This window comes from Mobula hypostoma, chromosome 21, assembly GCF_963921235.1.
Source record: "Mobula hypostoma chromosome 21, sMobHyp1.1, whole genome shotgun sequence".
NCBI classification, from domain to species: Eukaryota; Metazoa; Chordata; class Chondrichthyes; order Myliobatiformes; family Myliobatidae; genus Mobula; species Mobula hypostoma.
In genome coordinates, this window is record NC_086117.1 from 14,342,489 (window position 1) to 14,366,739 (window position 24,251).

Consider the following 24,251-nt stretch of genomic DNA (forward strand, 5'->3'; position numbering starts at 1 on the left):
GTATAGATAGGTTCCCAGGGCCAAATGGAATATAACCCTGGTTATTACCCCAGGAAGGGAGGTATGAAATTGGGGGCATAGACTATCTTTGTACCCTCACTGGCCATAGCAGTGGTATCAGACAATTAGAACATGGCAAACGCTGTACCTTTGTTCAAGAAGGGCAATAGGGATTACCCTGGGAATTATAGACCAGTGAGTCTGACATCAGGAGCAAGTTGATAGGGTGGTTAAGATGGGATATGGTGTGTTGGACTTCATTAGTTAGGAGATTGTTCAAGTGTGAGGAATTTTTGCATCTCAATCTCTGGTCAGACCACACTTAGGTTATTGTGTTCGATTCTGGTTGCCTCATTATAAGAAGGATGTGGAAGCTTTAGAGAGGGTGCAGAGATTTATGAGGGAAAGATGAATGAGTGAGGTCTTTTCTGTTTGGAGTGAATGAAGATGAAAGGCAACTTGATAGAGGTGTATAAGGTGAAAAAAGGCATAGATGGAGTGGACGGCCAATGATATTACCAAAGACATTCTTTTAAAGTGAGTAGAGAGAAGTATCGGGGAGATGTCAGACATACATTTTAGGGATATCTTAGAGACCCTGAGACATGGATGGAAGAGGTATAGAGAGTTATAGGCTATGTGGGAGGGAAAAGTTAAATTGATCATGGATAGGTTTAGATTGATTAGTACAGCATTGTGGGCCAAGGGGCCTGTACTGTCCTATGTTCTAAAATATTAGTAGTCACAGTTAGATACAGTATATTTTTGCATAGCAGGTGGATTATGGGGAAAAGGCAGGAAGGTGGAACTGAGTCTACTGTCTGATCAGTCATGATCTTATTGAATAGCAGTGTGGACTCAATGGGCTGGATGGCCTGGTCCTGCAGCCATTTCTTATGTCCATCTTAAATGGGAAACCCTTTATTCTGAAATTATGCCCTCTAGTTCTGGATTAAATAAAATTGCTTTTGTGTGATATTTCATGATCTTTACCTTTGGGGGTGGTGGGGGGTGGGTGGGATGTAATTGAATTCTGCTGCAGTGTCTTATGATTTGATAGCTATATAGAAAGAAACACCACCATCCTTGTCCAGGACATGCTCTAGCCCAGTCCATGATTTGCAAGTTTGTGAGTTTGAACTGTGCCCAATCAATGAACGGGAGTATGAGAAGAAGAGGTAACTTCACACTGGTCTGAGATTGAAGATTAAAAAAAGCACTTTGTGGTAGTTTTCGATGTTTGAACTGCACCCAATCAGTGAAAGGGATTCATTAGCAAGGGTGAATAAAAATAAGGCGGGGCAAGCAGAATGGCCATTGTTGGAGTGGGCCAGTGTTAGAGTGGGAAGGCTTTGGCTCATCAGGTTTGGACAAGTTCAGGCTTGGGCAAAGGTGGGTATCTGTTAAGTTTCTTCTTTATTCATTCCTTGTCTGTTAGGGCACAGTGCAGTGAAAAATAGCTCTAGGGGATGTGTTGTGTACTTTTTGTGATAAGTGAGAATTCTGTGAGACCTCCAGCCTCCCGGCTAACCACATCTGCACCAGGTGCACCAAGCTGCAGCTCCTCAGAGAACGTGTTAAGGAACCGGAGGTGCAGCTCAATGACCTTCAACTCATTTGGGAGACTGAGGGTTATAGCTATGGGGAGGTAGTCACCCCTAGGTTGCAGGAAGCGGGCAAGTAGGTGACTGTCAGGAAAAGAAAGGGAAATGGGCAACCAATACAGTGGCCATTCCCCTCAATAATAAGTGTACCATTTTGATACTGTTGAAGGGAACACCTACCAGGGAGGAGCTTCAGTGACCCGGTCTCTGGCACTGAATCTGATGCTGTGGCTCAGAAGAGAAGAGAGGTGAGGAGGACTGCAGTAGTGATAGGAGATTCCATAGTTTGAGGAATAGACTCAATTCTGTGGATGCAATAGAGACATCCAGCTGGTTTGTTGCATCCCAGGGGTCAGGGTCAGGGATGTCTCAGATTGGGTCAATGGCATTATACAGGGGATGGGTGAGCAGCCAAATTTTTGGGACATGTTGGCAGCAATAGCATGGGTAGGAAAGGCAAGGAGGTCCTAAAAGAGAGATTTTAGGGAGCTGGGTAGCAAGCTGATAGGCAGGACTTCCAGGGTCATAATCTCTGGATTGCCGAAGAACTGGTGCAGGGGACAAGGGTTCAGATTTTTAGATCTTGGGATCCCTTCTGGGGAAGCGTTACACCTGAACCTGATTGGGACCAATATCCCTGCGGGCAGGTTTGCTGGAGCTGTTTGGAAGGGTTTAAGCTAATTTGGCAGGGGGATGGGAACCAAAGTGGTGGTGCTGAGGATGGGGCAGTTGGTTTACAAACAGGCAGAGTGTAGTGAGACTGTTAGCAAGAACAGGCTGATGATGGGGCAAAACTGCAGTCAACAGAATGAGTTGCACTGCAAAAGGGTGAATACAGGACTGAGGCTGTTATATTTGAATGCCCACAGTATATGGAATAAGGTAGATGAACTTGTGGCACAGTTAGAGTTTGGCATGTATGTCGTTGTAGGCATCACTGAATCATGGCTGAAAGATTATAGCTCGGAGCTTGATGTCCAAGCGTACACATTGTATCAAAAAGACAGGCGGGCCACTATTGATTGGATAAGAACACTGGCAGGGATGATGACAGAGCAGCAATGGCTGGAACTTCTGGAAACAATTGAGAAGGTGCAGGATATATACATCCCAAAGACGAAGAAGTATTCAGAAGGAAGGATAACACAACCATGGCTAATAAGAGAAGTCAAAGCCAAAGAGAGGGCGTATAATAGAGTAAAAAATAGAGAGAAATTAGAGGATTGGGAAGCTCTTAAAAACCAGTGGAAGGCTATTTAAAAAAATCATATTGAGGGAAAATACAAAGGTAAGCAGGTCAATAAAATTAAAGAGGATACTGAAGATTTCTTCTGATATATAAAGAGTAGGGGTGGGAGGTTGTTTTCAAGGCTCATTAGCAATCCATAGCTACATCTTCCAAATGAGCTCAATCACTTTTACTCTCAGTTCGATGTCGCTAACTCTGAGCCTCCGAGGAAAGCCACCGCTACAACCTGCAACCTGGTCAGCTCTGAGGCTGAGGTACGCAGATGTTTCCAACGAGTGGACATTCGCAAGGCTGCAGGATTGGACGGCATCCCAGGGTGAGTACTCAGGATGTGTGCAGCACAAATGGTAGGTGTGTTTACAGATATTTTTAATCTCTCCCTCTCCCAGTGTAGAGTGCCCTCCTGCTTCAAATTATCCACCTTTGTCACCGTACCAAAACAGACCAAGGTAGCATATCTGAACGACTGGCGCCCTGTTGCACTCACCTCAATAATAAGCAACTGCTTTGAGAGGCTGGTCAAGGATTACATCTGCAGCTTGCTACCACCCGCACTGGACTCCCCTACAATTAGCCTACTGACACAACTGATTGACAGATGACACAATAGCCACTGTTCTACATACTGTCCTTACACATCTGGAGAAGAAGGATGCTTATGTGAGAACACTGTTCTTGGACTACAGTTCAGCATTCAACACCATAGTTCCATCCAGGCTCGACAAGAAGCTCAGAGACCTTGGCCTTGACCCTGCCTTGTGCAGCTGGATCCTGGACTTCCCGTCAGATCACTGGCAGGTGGTAAGAATGGGCTCCCTCACCTCCACCCCTCTGACTCAACACAGGAGCCCATCAGGGCTGTGTACTAAGTCACTAAGTCTCTGCTTTTACTTCCTGTATACCCATGACTGTATTGCCACCCACAGCTGCAATCAGCTAATTAAATTTGCTGATGACACTACATTGATTGGCCTGATCTCAAACAATAGCGAGGTGGCGTACAGGGAAGAAGTCATCACCCTAACGCAGTGGTGTCAAGAAAACAACCTCTCCCTCAATGTCGCAAAAACAAAGGAGCTAGTTGTGGATTACAGGGGGAATGGAGACAGGCTAACCCCTATTCACATCAATGGATCTGGTGATGAGAGGCTAAACAGCTTCAAATTTCTTGGCATCCACATCACCGAGGACCTCACGTGGAATTGCTTTGAAAAAGAAAATTGCTAGACCACTAAATATCTTAAAGATACTGGAATCAAAGGAGCAGACTGCAGAATTGTTCAAATAATAAATTACCTTTAGGAGAAAGGGCATTTTAACAAAATTTAGTTAATACTTAATGTTAAAGGTTCTGTGAATAAAGAAGCCATTTGTTGTTGAGGCAGTACTTAAAAAGAAGGATCAAATAGTTTTTTTGACAGCAAAAGATTCTACAAAATAGAACAGCAGGTCATGCAGAAAAAGATGGTGCAGGAAGGTGAGAGGGTTTCATGTGAAATCGATTCCAGCTGAACTGAATGGTTTGAGATGGGATATTGATTATTTTACAATGCATGTTTTCTCCAGTGAGTAATTATATTCAAAATGATGATCTTTTTTTCAAAATTGCCTCTAATATCATTGAGTTCTAGAGTCTTTGAGGCTGTTGTGAGAGCATCTATCAAGAGAGTCAGTCCACAGAAAGCATCCGGACCAAATGGTGCAGCTTGTGAAGTTTTGAATACCTATGTTAAGCAACTGGCTGGAGTGTTTATAAAAATCTTCAGCCTCTCACTTCAGTAGTCTTGAATAGAGCCACCTGCTTCAAGTAGAAATCGATCAGACTGGTGTCCAAGAAGAACATGTTAGCCTGTCTCAATGATAATCATCTGGTAGCACATACACCCACTATAATGAAGTAATGTGAGAGATTGGTCGTGAAACATATCAACCCCTGCGTGAGGAACAACTGGGATCTGCCCTACAGCAGCCGCCATTACATTTGCTCTGCACTCTGCTCTGGAATACCTGGACAATGAAGATGCTTATGTTAGGATGGTCTTCATTGACTACAGTTCAGCATTCAACACCATCGAGCCCCATGAAACTCATCACTAAGCTTTAAGATCTGGCCTTCCATACCTCCCTGTACAACTGGATCCCTGATTTTCTCACTAGCAGACGCCAGTTCGTACAGATTGGCAACAACACCTCCTCCTCCACACTCACCATCAACACAATGCACCACAGGGCTGTGAGCTTACCCCCGTGCTCCACTCACTTTATTCTTATGACTGTGTGGCTAAGTACTGCTCCAAAACCGTATTCACGTTTGCTGATGGCACTACTGTTGTTGGCTGAATCAAAGGTGGTGATGAATCTGAAAATCTGGTTGAGTGCTGTCACAGCAACCTCTCATTCAATACCAGCAAAACCAAAGAGCAGATAGTCAGTTACAGGAGGGAGAAACAGAGGTCCTTGAGTCTGGCTGCATGTGGAGAGGGTCACTGGTTTAAAATTCCTAGGTGTTAAATTAGCAACTCTGTCCTAGGACCAGAACACAAGTGTCATCGCATAGATGACACAACAGTGCATCTATTTTGTTAGAAATTTGCGTAGATTTGGCACCCGACCAAAAACTTTGACAATCTTCTACAGGAGGGCAGTGGAGAGTATCTTAGCTGGTTGCATCATGACCTGGTATAGAAATACCAATGTCCAAGAATGTAAAAAAAAGCTACAGAGAGTGGTGGACGCAGCCCAGTCCATCATATTGAAAGCCCTTCCCATCACTGAGTACACTTACATGGAGCACTGCCACAAGAAAGCAGCATCCTCTATCAAAGACCCCCACCATCAAAGACCCCCACCATCCAGGCCATGCCCTCTTCAGGTAGGAAGTACAGAAGGCTCAGGTCCCACACCACCAGGTTCAGGAACATTTATTTCCATACAACCATCAGGTTCCTGAACCTACAGACTCACTCTCAAGGACTCTTTACAACTCTTGTTCTCAAATATGATGGGTTTTTTTATTTGCAGTTTGTCTTCTATCGCACACTGGTTGTCAGTTTTGTTTATGTATGAATTTTCATGAACTTCTATTGTATATCTTTTCCTGTAAGTACCTGAAAGAAAATGAATCTCGGGGTAGTATATGGTGACATACAGGTACTTGGTTAATAAATTTGCTTTGAACTTTGGATAACATCCCCCTAATATACTTCAATAACATACGGCTACATTGAACGTTGCAAATCAAAGTCTGATGGAATGAAAATATATTTTATACTATTTCATGACAAATTACTTTTGCTATCAATCTGATAAAAGAATAATGAGTGAAAATTAATATTTTGGCTCTGAGAGCAATGTGCAGTCAAAGACTGCCATCTACTGGATTCTTGATTGAAGCCTTCAGTAACAAATAAAAGGTATTTAATAGATAAAGTATTTCAATTTATAAGCAATAAGGCTATTTAAATCTACAACATCTTGTCCAGTATACAATCAGTGGCCACTTTAGTAAGTACACCTGCTTGTTAATGCAAATATCTAATCAGCCAACTCGATGCATAAAAGCATGCAGACATGGTCAAGAGGTTCAGGTGTTGTTCAGACCAAACATCAGAATGGGGAAGAAATGTGATTAAAGTGACTCTGACTGTAGAATAAGTGATTTTGACTTTGGTGTAGGATGGGGTGGTTTGAGATTCTTAGAAACTGCTGTTCTTCTGGGATTTTCACAACAGTCTCTAGAGTTACAGAGAATGGTGCAAAAAAAAATTAATGTGGTTGAAAATGCCTTGTTAATGAGAGAGGTCAGAGGAGAATGGCCAGACTAGTTCAAGCTTCTTCTGGTAAGATGGCAGCATGCTCAGACACAGTGGATTCCATGCAGTCAACCAACAGCGTTATTATCTTTTGTAAACATTATTTTTATGATCTCAAGACCCTGCTTGACATTAGGAACTTGAAGTACTGTGGATCTACCCATCAGTGCGTTGCTCATTGGCTGAGAAACCGAAGGATCTGCAGCTGGTGCAGATCGTGCTGTGGCCTGCATCGGAGAGGCATTAGAGGAGTTGGTGTGCGAATGCGGTGCGCAGTCTAACCGCGAATGATTGCCTCAGTTGCTTTTCTTGTGATCGCAGGACGGTGGACATTGTTAATTTGTAATACTAAAAGTCCAATTCACTAATTTATTGGCAGAGGGGAGGGGATTGCGTGGCCTCGGTCATAGCAAGGACTAGGTTCAAGCGGTGGAGTTGCTGGTTTACTGTGGGGCTTTGGAGTCAGTGCACTCCGCCAGTGTTGGAAGCTGGAAGCAGTGCTGCCCCCCAGTGTTCACTTGTCAGAAGACAAGCCATATTGAGTTCGACTGCTGGATGCTGCAACTTTCATGGACTTACAGTCTTGGACTATATTCTTTTGTTGTGCGACTGCATTTTACTGATATCTTATATGTGCTTGCTACCTTATATACGCTCTATGTGTCTTCTGCTGTGTATGCTTGTTGGCACTGTGTTTTGCACCTTGGCTCCAGAGCAAGACTGTTTCATTTGGCAGTATTCATGTCTGGTTGAATGACAATTAAACCTGAGCTGACAGGAAGGCGACAGTAACTCATATAGCCATGCATAACCACAATGGTGTGCAGAACAGCATCTTAGAACACACAAGTGTACCCTCAAACTGGATGGGCTACCGTAGCAGAGCCCATGAACACATACTCAGTGGCCACTTTATAAGGGTCAAGAGGTACCTTATAAAGTGGCCACTGAGTGTTTACCAAGTTAAAGACTGGATAGAAATCACTACCAAACTTGTTAATTAAAATGCCTTTTAGAAGGAATGAATCATTTAATTCTTTAAAAGATATTCCTTATTTCTACAGCGGGCTGCATACAGTCAACTATCATTTTGGCATTACTTTTCATATAGGACCAACTGCTCTGCTGTTTTAAGAACAATTCTCACTTCCATTGCAGTGTACTTGAGTTGTGATGACATGGAAAAAAAACAAGCGCCAGGAATGTGTTGGCAGTGCTTTGTTACTGGAGGAAAGGAACGGGAGAGGCTCCCATTGGTTACAAATTCACATTAAATAAAGCCTCTCAAACTGTTTACGATATTCCGTTCTCAGCTCTAGCTCCTCCCCATATCTTCTTAATATTTAGATCAAATCTCCAGACTTTAAAAGTGCAAGAAGGTTTATGGTGAGGCAATGTGAGATTCATGCACAAATACTTTTTCAATGCTGGACCTCACAGTCTCACTTTGTAGTGTTGTTACATGGGGCATATTTCTTGGATATTATTCATCATGCACAATATTTATATAGAATTTTATTTTAGATTTTGATTGTAGCGTATCAAGTTATCCAATAAATAATTTGATTCAGTTGGAACACTATAAGCTTTACAACCTTTGAATTTTCAAAAGCAGAATCTTTCCATTTGATTTTCTTGACCATCTTCCCTCTTAAGTGACAGTTTACATTCCCATAGCACCTTTAAAGTTCAAAGTAAATTTATTATTGAAGTACATACGTTGCCATATACAACCATGAGATTCATTTTCTTGCAGACATTCACAGTAGAGCAAAGAAATGCAATAGAATCAATGAGAAAAGATACATAAAGACTGATAGACAATACATGTGCAAAATACAAATTGCAAGTACTGTACAAAAAAACAAACAAACAAATAAATAGCTGAGTTGTAGAGTCCTTGAAAGTGAATCTATAGGTTGGGAAATCAGTTCAGTGTTGACATGAATGAAGTTATCCACACTGGTTTATTAGCCTGATGGCTGACGGGTAATAAGTGTTCCTGATCCTGGTGGTGTGGGACCTAACGCTCCGGAATCTCCTTCCAGAATGCAGCAGCCAGAAGAGAGCATGGCCTGGATGGTGGGGGTTCTTCTTAATGGATGCTGTTTTCTTGGGGCAGTGCTCCTTGTAGATGTGCCCAATGGTGAGGACATTGCCTGAGATGGACTGGGCTGTAGCCAACACTTGGGCACTGGTGCTTCCATACCAGACCATGATACAGGCAGTCAGGATACTCTCCACTGTGCATCTATAGGAGCACCTTTAACATGGCAAACTGCTCTAGCAGGTTGTCTAGTCCTACTCTCTCCTTTCAGATACTCCCTTTTTGATCCTGGCACAATCAGTGGTGTATTCTTGACCTCAGCAACTCAGAGTAAAAGAATCCTCTGTCATTTTTGGTTCATTTGCCAATTGTGTTCACTCCATGTCCCCTCCTTCATAATTCCTCTGACAATGGAATCATGTTCTATCCATCTATGGAGTCTATACCCTTTATGATTTTAAATATCTCCACCAAGTTAAGTCCTCTTTGAAGGAACTTCTCTGAAGTTTCCTTTCTCTGGAATCATTTTGGTAAATCTCTCCACACTTTCTAAAGCTTTCACATCTTTGTACATCATTAAAGACCCCTCACACCCTCTCCATGAACTGTTTGTTCTTCTGCCATCAGGCAAACATCACAGGAGCATCAAAACTAAAACCACAAGGCTACTAAACAGCTTCCTCCCACAGGCAGTCAGACTGCTAAATAGCTGCTCCACCTGACTCTGCTTTGGACACTTTTAACTTGCACTGGACACTTATAACTTGATTTTAACTGACATGTGGCTGTTGTGTTTTACTATTTATTATTATGTTTATTATTTAGTGTTGCATTTGTTATGTTATGATTGCACTGCTCCTGGGAAACGCTGTCTCATTCTGCCCTGCAGAGCTGATGTATGGTTAGAATGTCAATAAAGTTTTTTGAATCTTTTGAATCTCGAAAAAGTAGACCAGAATTGGACTCATTTCTCCACCTTGTGGCTGAACTATTGATTTATGAAGGTTCATTGTAACCTTCACTCTTGTACTTATGAGGCCCAGATCGCATATGATCTTAAAGTTCAAGTCTAATTGTCATTCAACCATCCACATTTATATACCTAAATGAAACAGTGTTCCTCTGGGACCAAGGCGCAAAACACAGTCCATACGGTCACACACAGCACATATAATTATCATAGCCCATATGCTCACAAAATGATACTAACATAAATCCCTGCATGGCATGGCCTGAAGAGTGATGGTGTTTGGGATATTGTCCTGTAGCCACTTTTCTGCATGAACAGGTATGCAGCAGTTCCTCATCTCATGCTAGTTCAGCAGACAAGAGGTAAATAAACCTGCCTCGTGCTGGGTCAGCCAATCGGGCCTTTCTTCCAGGGAGCGAACACCAGAGAGCAGCACCAACAGGAGAGGCAAGCCCCCAACCCAGAACAGGTTCCAGAGCGTCTGCCGCACCTCTGTTCTCTCCTCCCCTGGGTGGCTGTAACAGGCGATGCCATGGAATGAGGGTCGGGTCTGTACAACAACCAAGGCCACGCAGCTCCCCTGCTATCGGACTCATCAACAGAGCAAACTTGCACTATTTTATATTACCAATGTCCAACAGGGGCTTGCGATCACAAGAAAAACATTGAAGACACACATCTGCAGCAGTTGTTGGACCCAGAGAGGCCACTGCAACCAAGCGTGTCACCACCTTCTTCTCCAGCCCTTTTCACCTTTTCCACCTGCCTGGCTTCACCCATCACCTTCAACAAACTGCAGATAGCTTGAACCCTTGGTACTGTCCATTCTGGAATTGTGCCCTCTGGTTTATATTACCCCTTCTCAATCTCATCACATTTCGCAGCTTTAAATTTCATTTGCCACTATCTGTCTCCATACCTTTGCAAAGTCTATTCTCCTCAAAGGTCAGCATGGCTACACGTCCAGAGAAAAATTGCTCCTAAACAGAATCAGACCAGGCTTATTAGCACTGGCATACATCATTAAAATTGCTGTTTTGCAAAATCAGTACAGTGCAACACCTAATCAAACTACAAGTTACAATAAGAAATACTTTTAAAAATAGTGCTGAAACAGCAAAAAAGTGAGGTAGTGTTCATGGGTTAATGAACCATTCAGGAATCTGATGGCGGAGGGGAAGAAGCTGTTCGTAAATGATGAGTATGTGACGTCAGGCTCCTGTACCGCCTCCCTGATGGTAGTAACGAGAAGAGGGTATCTCCTGGATCATGTGAGTCCATGATACTCATACGAGGTGAGGGTGTGGCACTGCTGATCAGAGATAGTGTCACAGCTGCACAAAAGGAGGAAGCCATGGAGGGATTGTCCACTGAGTCTCTGGGTGGAAGTTAGGAACAGGAAGGGGTCAATACTCTACTGGGTATTTTTTACAGACCACCCAATAGTAACAGGGACATCGAGGAGCAGATAGGGAGACAGATTCTGGAAAGGTGTAATAATAACAGGGTTGTCGTGGTGGAAGATTTTAATTTCCCCAATATTGATTGGCAAGGGGTTTATTTGGGAAGAGCTTCTTTCCAACTGTGATATGACTGCTGAACGGATCCTGACCCGGATCTGGGCCGTACCCTCCAAATATCCGGACCTGCCTCTCGGTTTTTTTTTTGCACTACCTTACTTTCCATTTTTCTCTTTTCTATTTATGATTTATAATTAAAATTTTTAATATTTACTATCGATTTGTACTCCAAGGAGCATGAAGCGCAGAATCAAATATCGTTGTGATGATTGTACGCTCTAGTATCAATTCTTTGGTGACAATAAAGTATAAAGTAAAGTAGATGGGGTGGAGTTTGTTAGGTGTATTCAGGAAGGTTTCCTAACACAATATGTTGATAAGCCTACAAGAGGAGAGGCTGTACTTGATCTGGTATTGGGAAATGAACCTGGTCAGGTGTCAGGTCTCTCAGTGGGAGCGCATTTTGGAGATAGTGATCACAATTCTATCTCCTTTACCATGGCATTGGAGAGGGATAGGAACAGACAAGTTAGGAAAGTGTGTAATTGGAGTAAGGGGAAATATGAAGCTATTAGGTAGGAACTTGGAAGCATAAATAGGGAACAGATGTTCTCAGGGAAATGTACGGCAGAAATGTGGCAAATGTTCAGAGGATGTTTACGTGATGTTCTACATAGGTACGTTCCAATGGGACAGGGAAAGGTTGGTAGGGTACAGGAACTATGGTGTACAAAGGCTGTTGAAAATCTAGTCAAGAAGAAAAGCTTTCAAAAGGTTCAAAAAACTACATAATGATAGAGACCTAGAAGATTATAAGGCTAGCAGGAAGGAGCTTAAGAATGAAATTAGGAGAGCCAGAAGGGGCCATGAGAAGGCTTTGGCGAGCAGGATTACGGAAAACCCCAAAGCACTTTACAAGCATGTGAAGAGCAAGAGGATAAGACATGATAGAATAGGACCAATCAAGTGTGACAGTGGAGAAGTGTGTACGGAACCAGAGGAGATAACAGTTACTTAATGAATACTTTGCTTCAGTATTCACTATGGAAAAGGACCTTAGCGATTGTAGGGATGACTTACAGCGGACTGAAAAGCTTGAGCATGTAAACATTAAGAAAGAAAATATGCTGGAGCTTTTGGAAAGCATCAAGTTGGGTAAGTTACCAGAACCGGATGAAGAAATACTCCAGGCTACTGTGGGAGGCGAGGGAGGGGATTGCTGAGGATCTGCCAATGATCTTTGCATCATCAATGGGGACGGCAGAGGTTCCAGAGGATTGGAGGGTTGCAGATACTGTTCCCTTATTCAAGAAAGGGAGTAGAGATAGCCCAGGAAATTATCAGCCTTACTAACCTGATTGAAGTTTTTGAGGATGTGACCAGTGCATGGAGGTTGGTGACCAGTGGTGTCCCTCAGGGATCTGTTCTGGGACCTCTTCTCTTCATAATTTTTATAAAAAGAAGTGAAGGGATGGGTTAGTAAATTTGCTGATGACACAAAGGTGGGGGTGTTGTGGACAGTGTGGAGGGCTGTCAGAGCGGGACATTGATAGGATGCAAAACTGGGCTGAGACTTGGCAGATGGAGTTCAACCCAGGTAAGTGTGAGATGGTTCATTTTGGTAAATCAAATATGATGGCAGAATATAGTATTAATGGTAAAACTCTTGGCAGTGTGGAGGATCAGAGGGATCTTGGAGTCCATGTCCATAGGATACTCAAAGCTGCTGCACATGTTGACTATGTGGTTAAGAAGGCATACGGTGCATTGGCCTTCATCAACCATGGGATTAAATTCAAGAGCCGAGAGATAATGTTACAGCTGTAAAGAACCCTGTTCAGACCTCACTTGGAGTACTGTGCTCAGTTCTGGTCACCTCACTATAGGAAGGATGTGGAAACCATAGAAAGGGTGCAGAGGAGATTTACAAGGATGTTGTCTGGATTGGGGACCATGCCTTATGAGAATAGGTTGAGTGAACTTGGCCAACAGGGCTTGAGAGGTGACCTGGTAGAGGTGTATAAGATGACGAGAGGCATTGATCGTGTGGATAGACAGGCTTTTTCCCAGGGCTGAAATGGTTAACATGAGAGGGCACAATTTTTAGGTGCTTGGAACTAGGTACAGAGGGGATGACAGGGTTAAGTTATTTTTCACAGAGTGGTGAGTGCATGGAATAGGTTACCGGCAATTGTGGTGGGAGCGAATACAATAGGGTCTTTTAAGAGGCTTAGAAAAATAGGGTACATGGAGCTTAGGAAAATACAGGGCTATAGGTAACCTTAGGTAATTTCTAAAGTACGTACATGTTCGGCACAGCATTGTGGGCTGAAGGGCCTGTATTGTGCCGTAGGTTTTCTGTACAGGTGGATTAATGCTGGATCACCTTTTGAAGATGTCCTCAGTGTGGAGAGGCCAGAGCCCACAATGGAGCTGGCTGAGTTTACAACCCTCTGCAGCTTTTTCCAATCCTGTGCACTTGTACTTCCATGCCAGACATCGATGCAACCAGTCAGAATCAGTAACATCTCTTGAAAGCTTCACTCAGCATTTCTTTCCAATCCTCCCTTTTATTCTTTCCCCCATTATTTGGTCAATTTTCTATTGTCGCTGCTATGTTTTTATGCCATAGATCTCGATCTTCATGATCCCCATTATATCAACCACATTTGATCCATTGACTGTTACTCCATCAGAAATCTCTGCCGGATGAATAACGCTGGACAACAAAGATTTTGTTTCCCCAATACTTTTGGCTGTACCTTATGGATTTTGGGCTGCTAATCATGAGAATCGCCATGAAATATCCCGTTATGCGCCATTTTTCAAAACCACCCAAATTTGTTATTTCAGTTCATAATTCAAGTCAGAATAACTGATGCCAAGATTAAGGAAGGAAGTTTTGTTAGTCCACAAATCAAACAGGTCATCAATGACAGGCAATTCAAAGAACTTCTGGTGAAACTGCAGAAAAACACATGGAAGATTGTTGTTGAGAATTTTCTTGGCAACCACAGAGCACCAAACCACATGCAGCTGGTTGATAACATGTTTCAAGCATTCAAAACCATGAAGTGCAACATGTCACTTAAGATTCCTATTTAGACCTCTTCCCTGACAAATCTTATTAGTGACAAGCATAGTGAAAGGTTTCACCAGGACATTGCGGTCATGAAGAAACAGTATCACGGCAACTGGAATCCATCAACGCTGGCTGATTATTGTTGGACACTTGAGCAAGAAGCCTCAGACAAGAGTACAAATGAAAATCATCAAATCATTTTTAGCTAATTATTAGTCTTTAACTTCAGTCTATAATAAAAAACTGAGGAAGCAACACGTTAAAAAAAAATGTTGTCCAGTGCAACCTCCACTTACTTCAGATTAGACAATTAAACAGAAAAATTAGAAATAAAAATAAACAATAAAGACAATAATAACAAACTACAGGAGGATGCTTCAACTGGTGAAATGGGCAGACGTGAGAAATGAAATTTCAGAACAGAAACTTGCATGGCCGAAAACTATTACAACTTAATCACACTAGTTTAAAAAAACTTGAAAAGTGAAGCAACAGAAAATCTTAATACATTTAAATTAATTCAGTAAGTCAAAGGATAAAAAATCACCTCTGCCATACCTCTCTAACTTGCAGTGTTCCTCTCCATTCAGATGAATTAAATTGCATGATTTGTGCATGGCACAGGTTCATTAGACAGGGTTCCCAGTGCAATTCTGCAGATTTCAGAATCCGAGCAACACACACAAAGTGCTGGAGGAACTCAGCAGGGCAGGCAGCATCTACGGAAAAGAGTACTGTTGACACTTCAGGCGTGCTTGAAGGGTCTCAGCCAGAAATGTTGACTGTACTCTTTTCCATTGATACTGTCTGGTCTGCTGAATTCCTCCAGCATTTTGTGTGTTGATATAGTTAAGTGAAGGGATAGTAAAAATCCACTTTGATAGGAAAAGAGAAGTATTTTTTAAAATCATGTGACAGTGAAAGGTGTTGGAGTGCAGATGGACTTGCGCGACCTTGCATCCAAGTCAAAGTTAATGTGCAGGTTGGGAGATAATTACAAATGCAAATGGAAGATTGACTTCTGGCAAAAGATTTGCATAGAACAACTGAGACCTCTTGTTCCAATCATAGAGCCCTGGTGCCCCCACCTACCTATGGAAAAATGTACCTAACATGAAGGTTCACAAGATTACTGTGATGGAATATTTCTTGTACAAGGAAAAATTAAATAGACTAGACCTCCTCTTCCCCCACCCCAGATACAAGCACGCTTATAAGTTCGAGTCATCTTGATTCTTAGAGCTTGGTAAAGTTGAGAGTAGATACCTCTGACCAGAATGCCTAGAATTGTGTGGGGGTCCCAGCTCCAAAATAAGGCTCACTACTCAAGATAGAAATGGCTAGATATTTTATTTCTCCTAGAGGCGGTGAATTCTTAAAATTTGCTGAGTATATTAAAGATATTAAGAGATTTTTAGATATTACAATGAAATAAGGTTATTGGAATTAGTAAAAGATTAACAGTGACCTTGTTAAATAGAATCATGAGTCATAAATGACAGAAAGGGAGAAGAGACTGATGGGCCTTCTCTTGCTTTCATCTTCAGAAATACAGCATGTAAATTGGCCCCTTAGCCCATCCCAGTTTGAATACGGCATTGGAGCTGTGCTTAGCCACACAGCCATAACTGTAAAGTGAGTAAAGCAAGAGATAAGCACACAGCCTTGTGGTGCACCTAAGCTGATGGAAATAGTGGCAAAGTTGTAGCCAATCCAAACTGATTGGCATCTGCAAGTGAGGAAATCCGGAATCCAATTGCACTAAGAGTTACGAGGCCATTATCTTGGAAATATTGATTAGTTTAGAAGGGATGATGGTATTGGATGCTGAGCTATAATCAATAAAAGATAAATATATGGTTAAATTCTCAACAGCAGGACTAAACAAAAGCAGGCCGAACAAAGGTCGTGTTTAGGAGCATTCCCACATGAGCAGCACAGTAGCATAGTGATTAGTACATTGCTTTACAGCAGTAGTGATCACCGAACTGGGTTCAACTCCCAGCCACTGTCTGTGAAGAATTTGCACGTTTTTTCTGTGACTCCATGGGCTTCCTCTGGGTGCTCCAGTTTCCTCCCATATTCCAAAGACCTACAGCTGGGGTTGGAGTTGAAGGCATGCCATGTTGATGGCAGAAGCATGGTAACACCTGAGCTGCCCAGCACTGTCCTCATTCATTCGACACATTTCACTGTACATGTGACAAATAAATCTAATCACATACATCACTTCAATAAATGTACGCACAGCTCCGCTGGTTAAGGTTCTTCTAAAGCAGTGCTCAAATTAACAGTTCAAATTTTAGATCATTTTACTATCTTTAAATTACTAAATATTTTGCCCTGGCAGGAAATGGGACAATGTTAAAATCCCAGGTTGAACATCTTGCATTCAGTTTATCATGCTTTCCAGTTTTAGTGAGGATACTATACAAATGGTGCACTCTTATTAGTACAGTGCCTTCAAAGTTGCAAACTTGCACAGCACCAGAGAAATGTGTGACATAAGATCGTCAAAAATGTTGCTAGTTTAAAGTCCTTTTGTATTAAGGAAGTTAAAATTCAATGCTGGAGGTGTAGTGTAGGCCCAGAACAATTGTAGGCCTTTCCAAAAAAAATGCTATGAACAGTGAGCAGAAAAAAAATATCAGATTAGCTAGCGACTGTTCAACCCTTCAGGTACAAACCAGGGCAGAGATCACTGAGTGGCTGGATGTTCATGTGATAGATTAGGCCTAGAGAAATGTTGACTTAGCAATGTTATTAGCTCATTCAGCAATACCATCAAGTCAGAAACAGGAAGAAATTTGAGGCATTGCTCTTTGCACATTTTTGTTTCACGAGTCATGGATAATAAAAGTTTTAAAAGTTGGTATTGAACAGAATACCCAAAATGTTAGTTTTAACGTTGGAAATCCATTGACATGATGGGACTCATGTAATAATCTAAAAGTAGAAATGGAGCAGTAAAGCCAGTTACCTTAGCTTAAACACTTCAACTAGTATCCTCCTGTACCGTGTAAGCTAAACCAAGGCCATGGATTGGCAGGTGAACTGCAGACGTTGGATTGGGATGTGCACAAGTAGAACCACATAGTTCTGGCTAAAATCAACATTGGTGGAAAAGCTAAACTGAATTGTGGAATAGAATTCATCAACTTCAGCTGAAAGGGTGGTAGAACATAGAAGAAACAGCTGTTGAAAAAGAAGTCAGGATTGTACAAATGAGAAGGCAAAAAAATACCCATAGGAAAAGCACCCTGCTTCACAAACTGGAGGAGCTGTGCGGCAAGATTTTGGTTCAACTTATGGAAACAAAGTGGACCTCATGATATTACTGTTTTAAACTGCAAAATATGTACTCCTGCGAGGGTTCAGAGCCTTGGATACAAGGCTGAAGGGTCAACAGCAACTATCCACAGGCTGGTATTCTTGTTAAAAAAAATTATAAATAATCAGTTGAGAGGCAGGTGAAAGGCGCTTCTGCCATGAGAAATAGTACTGAGATTCAACTATTAGGAGAATGAAGAAAAATCCGTTTCAGAAACTTAAGGACCAACTGTTTCTCCAAAACATTGTTGCTGTTTTTTTTTGTTAAATATCCATCCTCCATCATCCCAAAGTACACATTGAAATGTAATATAGTACTTTAAAAAATTTTCAAATCCCTCTGTAATGTTAATTCAGAGCAGCCATTTCCTTTCTCATCCTAGTTTAAGTCTACACTGCATGGCCAAGCAGAGAATACATGTCATCCCCTACTGCCATAATGAGGAATATCAATTGACCAAGCTCACAGTTAGGAAGAGCCAGCCATAGTTAAATTTGAAGTAATAAGTACAAGGACAGATTAACTAGATACAGGTACTTTATTTACAAATATTCAGATTAATAGCATTTGTTTCATCAAATGAAAGTTACAGCAGTTCAAAGTCTTTTTCTGTCACATATAAACAAGATCTACTGTAAGCTGTTCAGGAGTAGTCCAGATCTCATACCACCTAATGACTAAAGCAAACTTTAGCAAACTTAGAATGAAATACCTTGCTAAATCCCTGCATGTTGTACACACAAGGCCATGGTCCCTGGGCAACACCTCACTAAAGCAAAGGCTAAACAACATAACGAAGACAACAGACTTCTAACCACACTGCCTTTGACAACACTCCTGTATATTCAACATAAAGGCTCACATTCTTAAAATTAATAGCAAGACTCTACAAACAAGGGACATTGCACAAATTGACAAATTTTCCAATATATTGCAGATTCCAGTTTGGCCTTCCAAAAGCATTTCTGTACAGGATCCCATTTTTCTACAGGAGTGAAGGTTTTCCACCTGGTCAGTGGGTATTTTGAACATTAAGCATCATTTCTATCAAAAGTAAACCAAGCAGTGCAGCCCCATTTCATACACAACTAAAGATGCATATTATTAATTAGCATTTAACCACATTTATGCCGCCCAAGGCAACGTGCCGAATCACCGCTGAAATTCAAGCTTTCACCCCTTGAAATAAAAATCCAAATCACCCTACCCCGAAGTATTTCATACAGTGAATGTGTAAAATATAAAACAAATCTCCTTTAAGTCTGCTTTTGGAATGAAATTTGGCTATTTAATTCATTGAGGGCAATTGCACCTAAATGTATTGAGTAAAAAGCATACATTAACCCAGTTATTTTCTTGAATGAAGTACTGCAATAAATACAGCCAGAAATGCAGGAACATCTACAGAGAACATTACATGGTTTGACTGCACAAGCACAGTATTATTAAATGGTACAGGTTTTCCACAAGTGCAATGATGGAACCAGATAACAAGAGAATATGAAACCCAACCAACTAGTGTTAAAAGTACTGCTCATATTTTTCCTTTAAAATGTGATTATATCCATTCTAGTGCTAAAGGGTCACTTAGATTGTACTGTACAAACTGGTACTCAGTGCCAGCGATCAATTTGTATCTTCATTAAAATCATATACATACAGATGTATTTAAATGTTAGTTCAGTTCCTTCAAATTTTATACATATTTACGTGTTAATAAAGAATAAAATGACAAAAAGCACACCAAAGCCTTCTTTTGCATTTTAAAGAGGGAAAGATGAGTAATAGCCATTTCCCCATGCAAGGTTAAGACAAGAGCTGGAATTAGAACCCCATGAAGACTTGTAACTGGGTGGGGAACTTATGAACAGCAACAAGCATACTCTACATGTTACAGACATCCTGTAGTTTGAGCTGGATGTCAGTTCACAGTCAAAGAACCTCAGTAACTTTGAACCGCACAGACAACAGTTGTATGGGTAAGAAGGTTTTTACTGTACAAGAATCTTTTTGAATGGATAGTGAGGTTATGTCTATAACCCACCCCCCCCCCATGGTGGCAAGATGGAACTATACAACGTCAGCATATTTATTTAGCTGACAAGCATTGAAATTGGATCACAGATTGAGGGATGATGAACTACCACAAGAACAAGTAAGAAAATATTTCAATTCTAAATTCCATGCATGAGAGGATTTATTACTCTACTCATTTTCCTTGTAACCTGATAAACATCTACGGTGGTTTAGCGAGAGGCCTTTTTATCATTGTGTTAAACTTGTCACAGCAGCAAAATTTATCCTGTCAGATTATCAGCAGACAAGGAAGCAGCGAGAAATACTGCTTTGACAAAAGACAGAAGAGTAGGATATGGAAGGTCAAGAGGTTCACTAGCTGAAGATTACTAGCAGCCACAGCCTTCTCTCTGGGGCTGGGGCTCACTGATTAGTCGACCACCCTGTGGAGCAGACGGTTTATGCTGTACTCCAGACTCCGCTGCGTTGAGATCCAGGCTGCCATCCTGAATATTCTGGTAGATTTTCTTGGCTGCCTCCAGGAATGCATCCTCAACATTCTCACCTCTAGGAACAAAGGAAGAGTCTCTTATTTACAGTCACAAGGAGGCCAGGCTAAAAACCATTTCCCCAAGGCAAAATAAATCCATACACTTGCTTCTTACATTTAGTTCTCAAAGCATCATCTACCATAGAGTCATGTGTGGGGAATGCTTTCTGATTTTACAAAAACCCAAACACAAAAACTGCATCTGCTGCCAGGAATAAAATTCACTCCAAAGTGGAAACACTCTAAAGAACAAATCACCTATTCCATACAAATTGAGAAAGGATTTTATTGATGACAAGACAGCCACTATACTATTCAAAGATTTTTCTAGTGACTTGTATCAAGCAGCACACTTACGTTTTTGCACTTGCTTCAAGGAATAACAGACCTGTAACAAAATTCAAAACTTAGTGGCAGAAATAATTCGCAAGTCTGTTCAAAAGCCAAAATTAAACAGCTTTAACCACAAAATATTTCACAAGACATATCCGGGATCATAAAATAAGTAAACTTAAAGCTACATTTTACAAAGGCCATGACATGTAAGGAACTTCACACTTAGGCAACATAAAATCTAAACTCATTAGTACAAAAATCAAATCCAATCAACAGGTGAGCTGGAATACAAAGCTGTGGGGTTATGGACTGGATTTTAATTTGGTCTACTATTTCCAGCAAAACAGAAAGCAACAGTAACATGCTACCTTATAACCTCATTTACGAAATATAAACTAGCAAAATGTAGTGCTGCTATTCTCCTCACCCACCACCTCACAACCGCAAATGGATCAATTTAGTATGGCAAAAAGATTGATAGCACAAACTAAACTGTATAAGGTTTAACTGTATAAACTACACAAATCCAAGTTAAATTCAAATTTCAGCAATAGTTTAACACTAAAATTTATACAGAAGACACAACCAGAAAAGAAACAACAGATGTGAGTAAGTGTCAAGTAGTCAAAGCCAAAAGGTCAACATTTTTTTTAAATTTCATGGCCAATGTTTAAGAATAAATGATAATTGTAATAAATGCTGGTCAAGTATTCAATCCAGTCCTGGGCATCTCATGTTGCAACAGATTTCTTCTAAAAGACACCAGCCTAATCTTGGTCAACCTCTGCTGTAACTGTTGTAATGGAGAAACTTTAAATACTAGGTCAAAGCAAGGCCAAGAGAAGATTCAACTACATTTTAAAATTACACAAACATGTGGGTAAGAAGTTTATCTTGCTCTGGTTTGGAATCAATAAGGGTTCTTCCAAAAGCCAGTAAAAAGAAATCTTGCTGAGAAAGGGCTGATGAAAACATGGAAAGGCTTAGTGGGAACCAATGCATTTTTGTTTCCAAAAATAGATAAATATTTAAAGTAAGATTTAAAATCAGTTTTGAAATCGCTCCAGTAAGGGAGCTGCCAAATACAAAGTGCTAGTCTCTCAGAGTTAAAGCCGTCATTAAACATTCTCTGGCTTGATAAAATGTAACGTTTTAATAAGACGCTCATCCTAAGCATTTACTGATCACCAACCGTACTGCATGACCTGAGCTTAATTACAACCAGATCTTGGAGAAGTGATGCTGTGCTGGAGAATGGCATTTATCCAAACTTTTACTGCTTACAATGGAATCTCTTGGTGTGCAGCGATCTCAGCAGATGGTACAATTTCTGCAGCCAACTTCTAAAAATCACTTCTTGGACATTTATTTTTACAGTGCCAATGGATAAACTTGTTCTAACATGAGTGCCACAATAAGAAGCCCCTAAAATCAATTCTTACAACTTTCACTCTTGCCACAACTTCCAAGATTTCAGCAGTTTTTAAATCTTCATTTGGGCAGGGAGTGGGTTTAAGAAGCATGGGGATTACAGAGCTAAATTAGAATCACAAATTTGTATCATTTGGATTCCTATCCACTGCATGGCCAACATTATGTTTAGTTGTTGTCCTCTGGTACAGCAGGAACAGTTAAACATACAAAACTGACTAATATCAATGAAAATGATTTTATGATAAGCACCTCCAAAAGATAACATCTAAAGACAAAGTATTAACTTTTCCAGATCTCCTTTGGATGAGATTAAGGAGTTATGTAACAATTTAGGATAATCTTCCTTGCCCAGAAAACTTGTTTCTAAATTGAGGATAGCTCTACACGTGCAGCAGCAAACATACCATTTTCTTCAGCAAATTGTTTGGCTTCTTCATACGTTACATCTCGTTGGGCTTCAAGATCTGCCTTATTTCCTATAAGAATAATCACCTGTGTGAACAGAAATTAAAGTAATTACTAGAGGGAAAAAACAGTCAAAACTGCAGGTGCAGTCCATCTATACCCGAACAGCAAATGCCGAAAATACTCAAGTTAGGCCACATCCATGGAAAGAGAAATGGAGTCAACATTGACACTATTTCTATTCCCACAAATGCAGTTTGACCTGCTGAAAATTTCCATTGTCTTCTGGTTTTGTTTTAAATACTGCAGAACTTATCCTGTCCGGTTATCAGCAGACAGGGAAGTTAAGTTTCATGCATAAAACAAATCTGCCCTTACCGCAAACTAAAGGTTTGTTTGACAACAATTAAGCTTCATTTAGGTTATCTGAAACAGGTTCAGTTTATTAAAAAAGTTATACTGCAGCTAAATTATATAAAAAAAGAAATCAGACAAGTATAGAGTGACAATCTGTTTCACAGGAACAAAAAGCAAGCAGACCAAATTTATATTCATTTACCAACTATTTAGATGCACAATACTAAGGGACAATTTTTATAACCACGTTAAGTCTTCACATATTTATTGATTAACAATCAATACTGAACAACCCCATTTGCTTTAAGTCCCATTTAAAAACAGACAATTCAGCAACCCAACCAATATGGATGCCTTACACAGATGAAAGACAGTTATGTCTGACTGCCTGAAATGTGACATTAGGATTCAATGAGCTCAGCCAGTTTCTCAGCTGAAGTAATTTTTACCCCACACTCGCATGCCTTCTGATGACTTCTGCACCTGTCCAATTGAGTCCAAAGGTAAGGAAGTGCTCAAGGTCAGGCAGAGACACATCTGACCCCTCATCCTGCCACTGGACTTGGGCACTACATACCTTGTTTCTTATTTGGCCTCTCAGCTTTACACTGGCTTATCTTCAAGTTTCATTGACTTGACTGTATTGCTGACCTACTCTAGACTAGCATTTTTAAAAACACTAACTTTTAATTACTGACAGATTTTCCCCCACAGTTTTGGAATTATTTTAAGATGCATTCACGATTTCAAAACACCTCTGATTATTCTGTGCATTAGAACTTTGCTTCTGCCTCTTCCGAGGGGTGATTGATAAGTTTGTGGCCTAAGGTAGAAGGAGTCAATTTTAGAAAATCTAGCATTTATTTTTCAATATAGTCCCCTCCTACATTTACACACTTAGTCCAGCGGTCTATGAATTATACAGCTCTCGTTATATGCACGTGCAGTTCAACTCTGAGTGATTATGCAGAAAATTTGAAGTTAATAACTCATCTCTTTCCACCTTAGGCCACGACCTTATCAATCACCCCTGCTGTGGACCTCTTTCTGGAGGTCCAAGACGCCGACTTCTACAAAGAAGGGATCTGTATGCTCCACAACCGCTGGACTAAGTGTGCAAATGTAGGAGGGGACTATGCTGAAAAATAAATGTGCTAGGTTTTCTAAAATTGACTCCTTCTACCTTAGACTACGAACTTATCACCCCTCATATTGCCACTAGCAGGAGATTTGGAGCCATACTGTGACCACAAGGAATAAGCTGGGTTTATCTTTCAGATTGCAAAGTACTCTTGATCTACTTTTGGTTTCTTTCAATTCAGATTGCAGGAGATAACCCCTAATACTCCATTTTTTAGTCAGTGTTGGACTTAAGAATGTCCATAAAATTTATTTTAGTTAAAGCATAGTACTGAAAACAGGTCGCTGAAAATATGTATTTAAATATAAAAATGACTTTTGCATCACTGTTTCATTGCAGGGCAAATTCAAGGTTTGTATAAATGAGATTCATCTGAGTTAGTCACAAAGATATCAAT

At 40.8% G+C, this 24,251-nt stretch overlaps 1 protein-coding gene across 3 annotated transcripts in view; it reads right to left on the reverse strand.

Annotated features, from left to right (window-relative positions):
- Positions 1-18,134: 18,134 nt before the first annotated feature.
- Positions 18,135-24,251, reverse strand: part of LOC134359803 (ras-related protein Rab-14) — a 32,185-nt gene continuing 26,068 nt past the window's right edge. For all 3 annotated transcript variants that reach the window (XM_063073463.1, XM_063073465.1, XM_063073464.1), the window contains 3 exons: positions 22,356-22,443; positions 20,539-20,569; positions 18,135-20,198 (listed from right to left, as the gene is read on the reverse strand). In XM_063073463.1, coding sequence (XP_062929533.1) covers positions 20,021-20,198; positions 20,539-20,569; positions 22,356-22,443 — 297 coding nt within the window. In that variant the 3' untranslated portion in view covers positions 18,135-20,020. The remainder of the gene's footprint in view (positions 20,199-20,538; positions 20,570-22,355; positions 22,444-24,251) is intronic.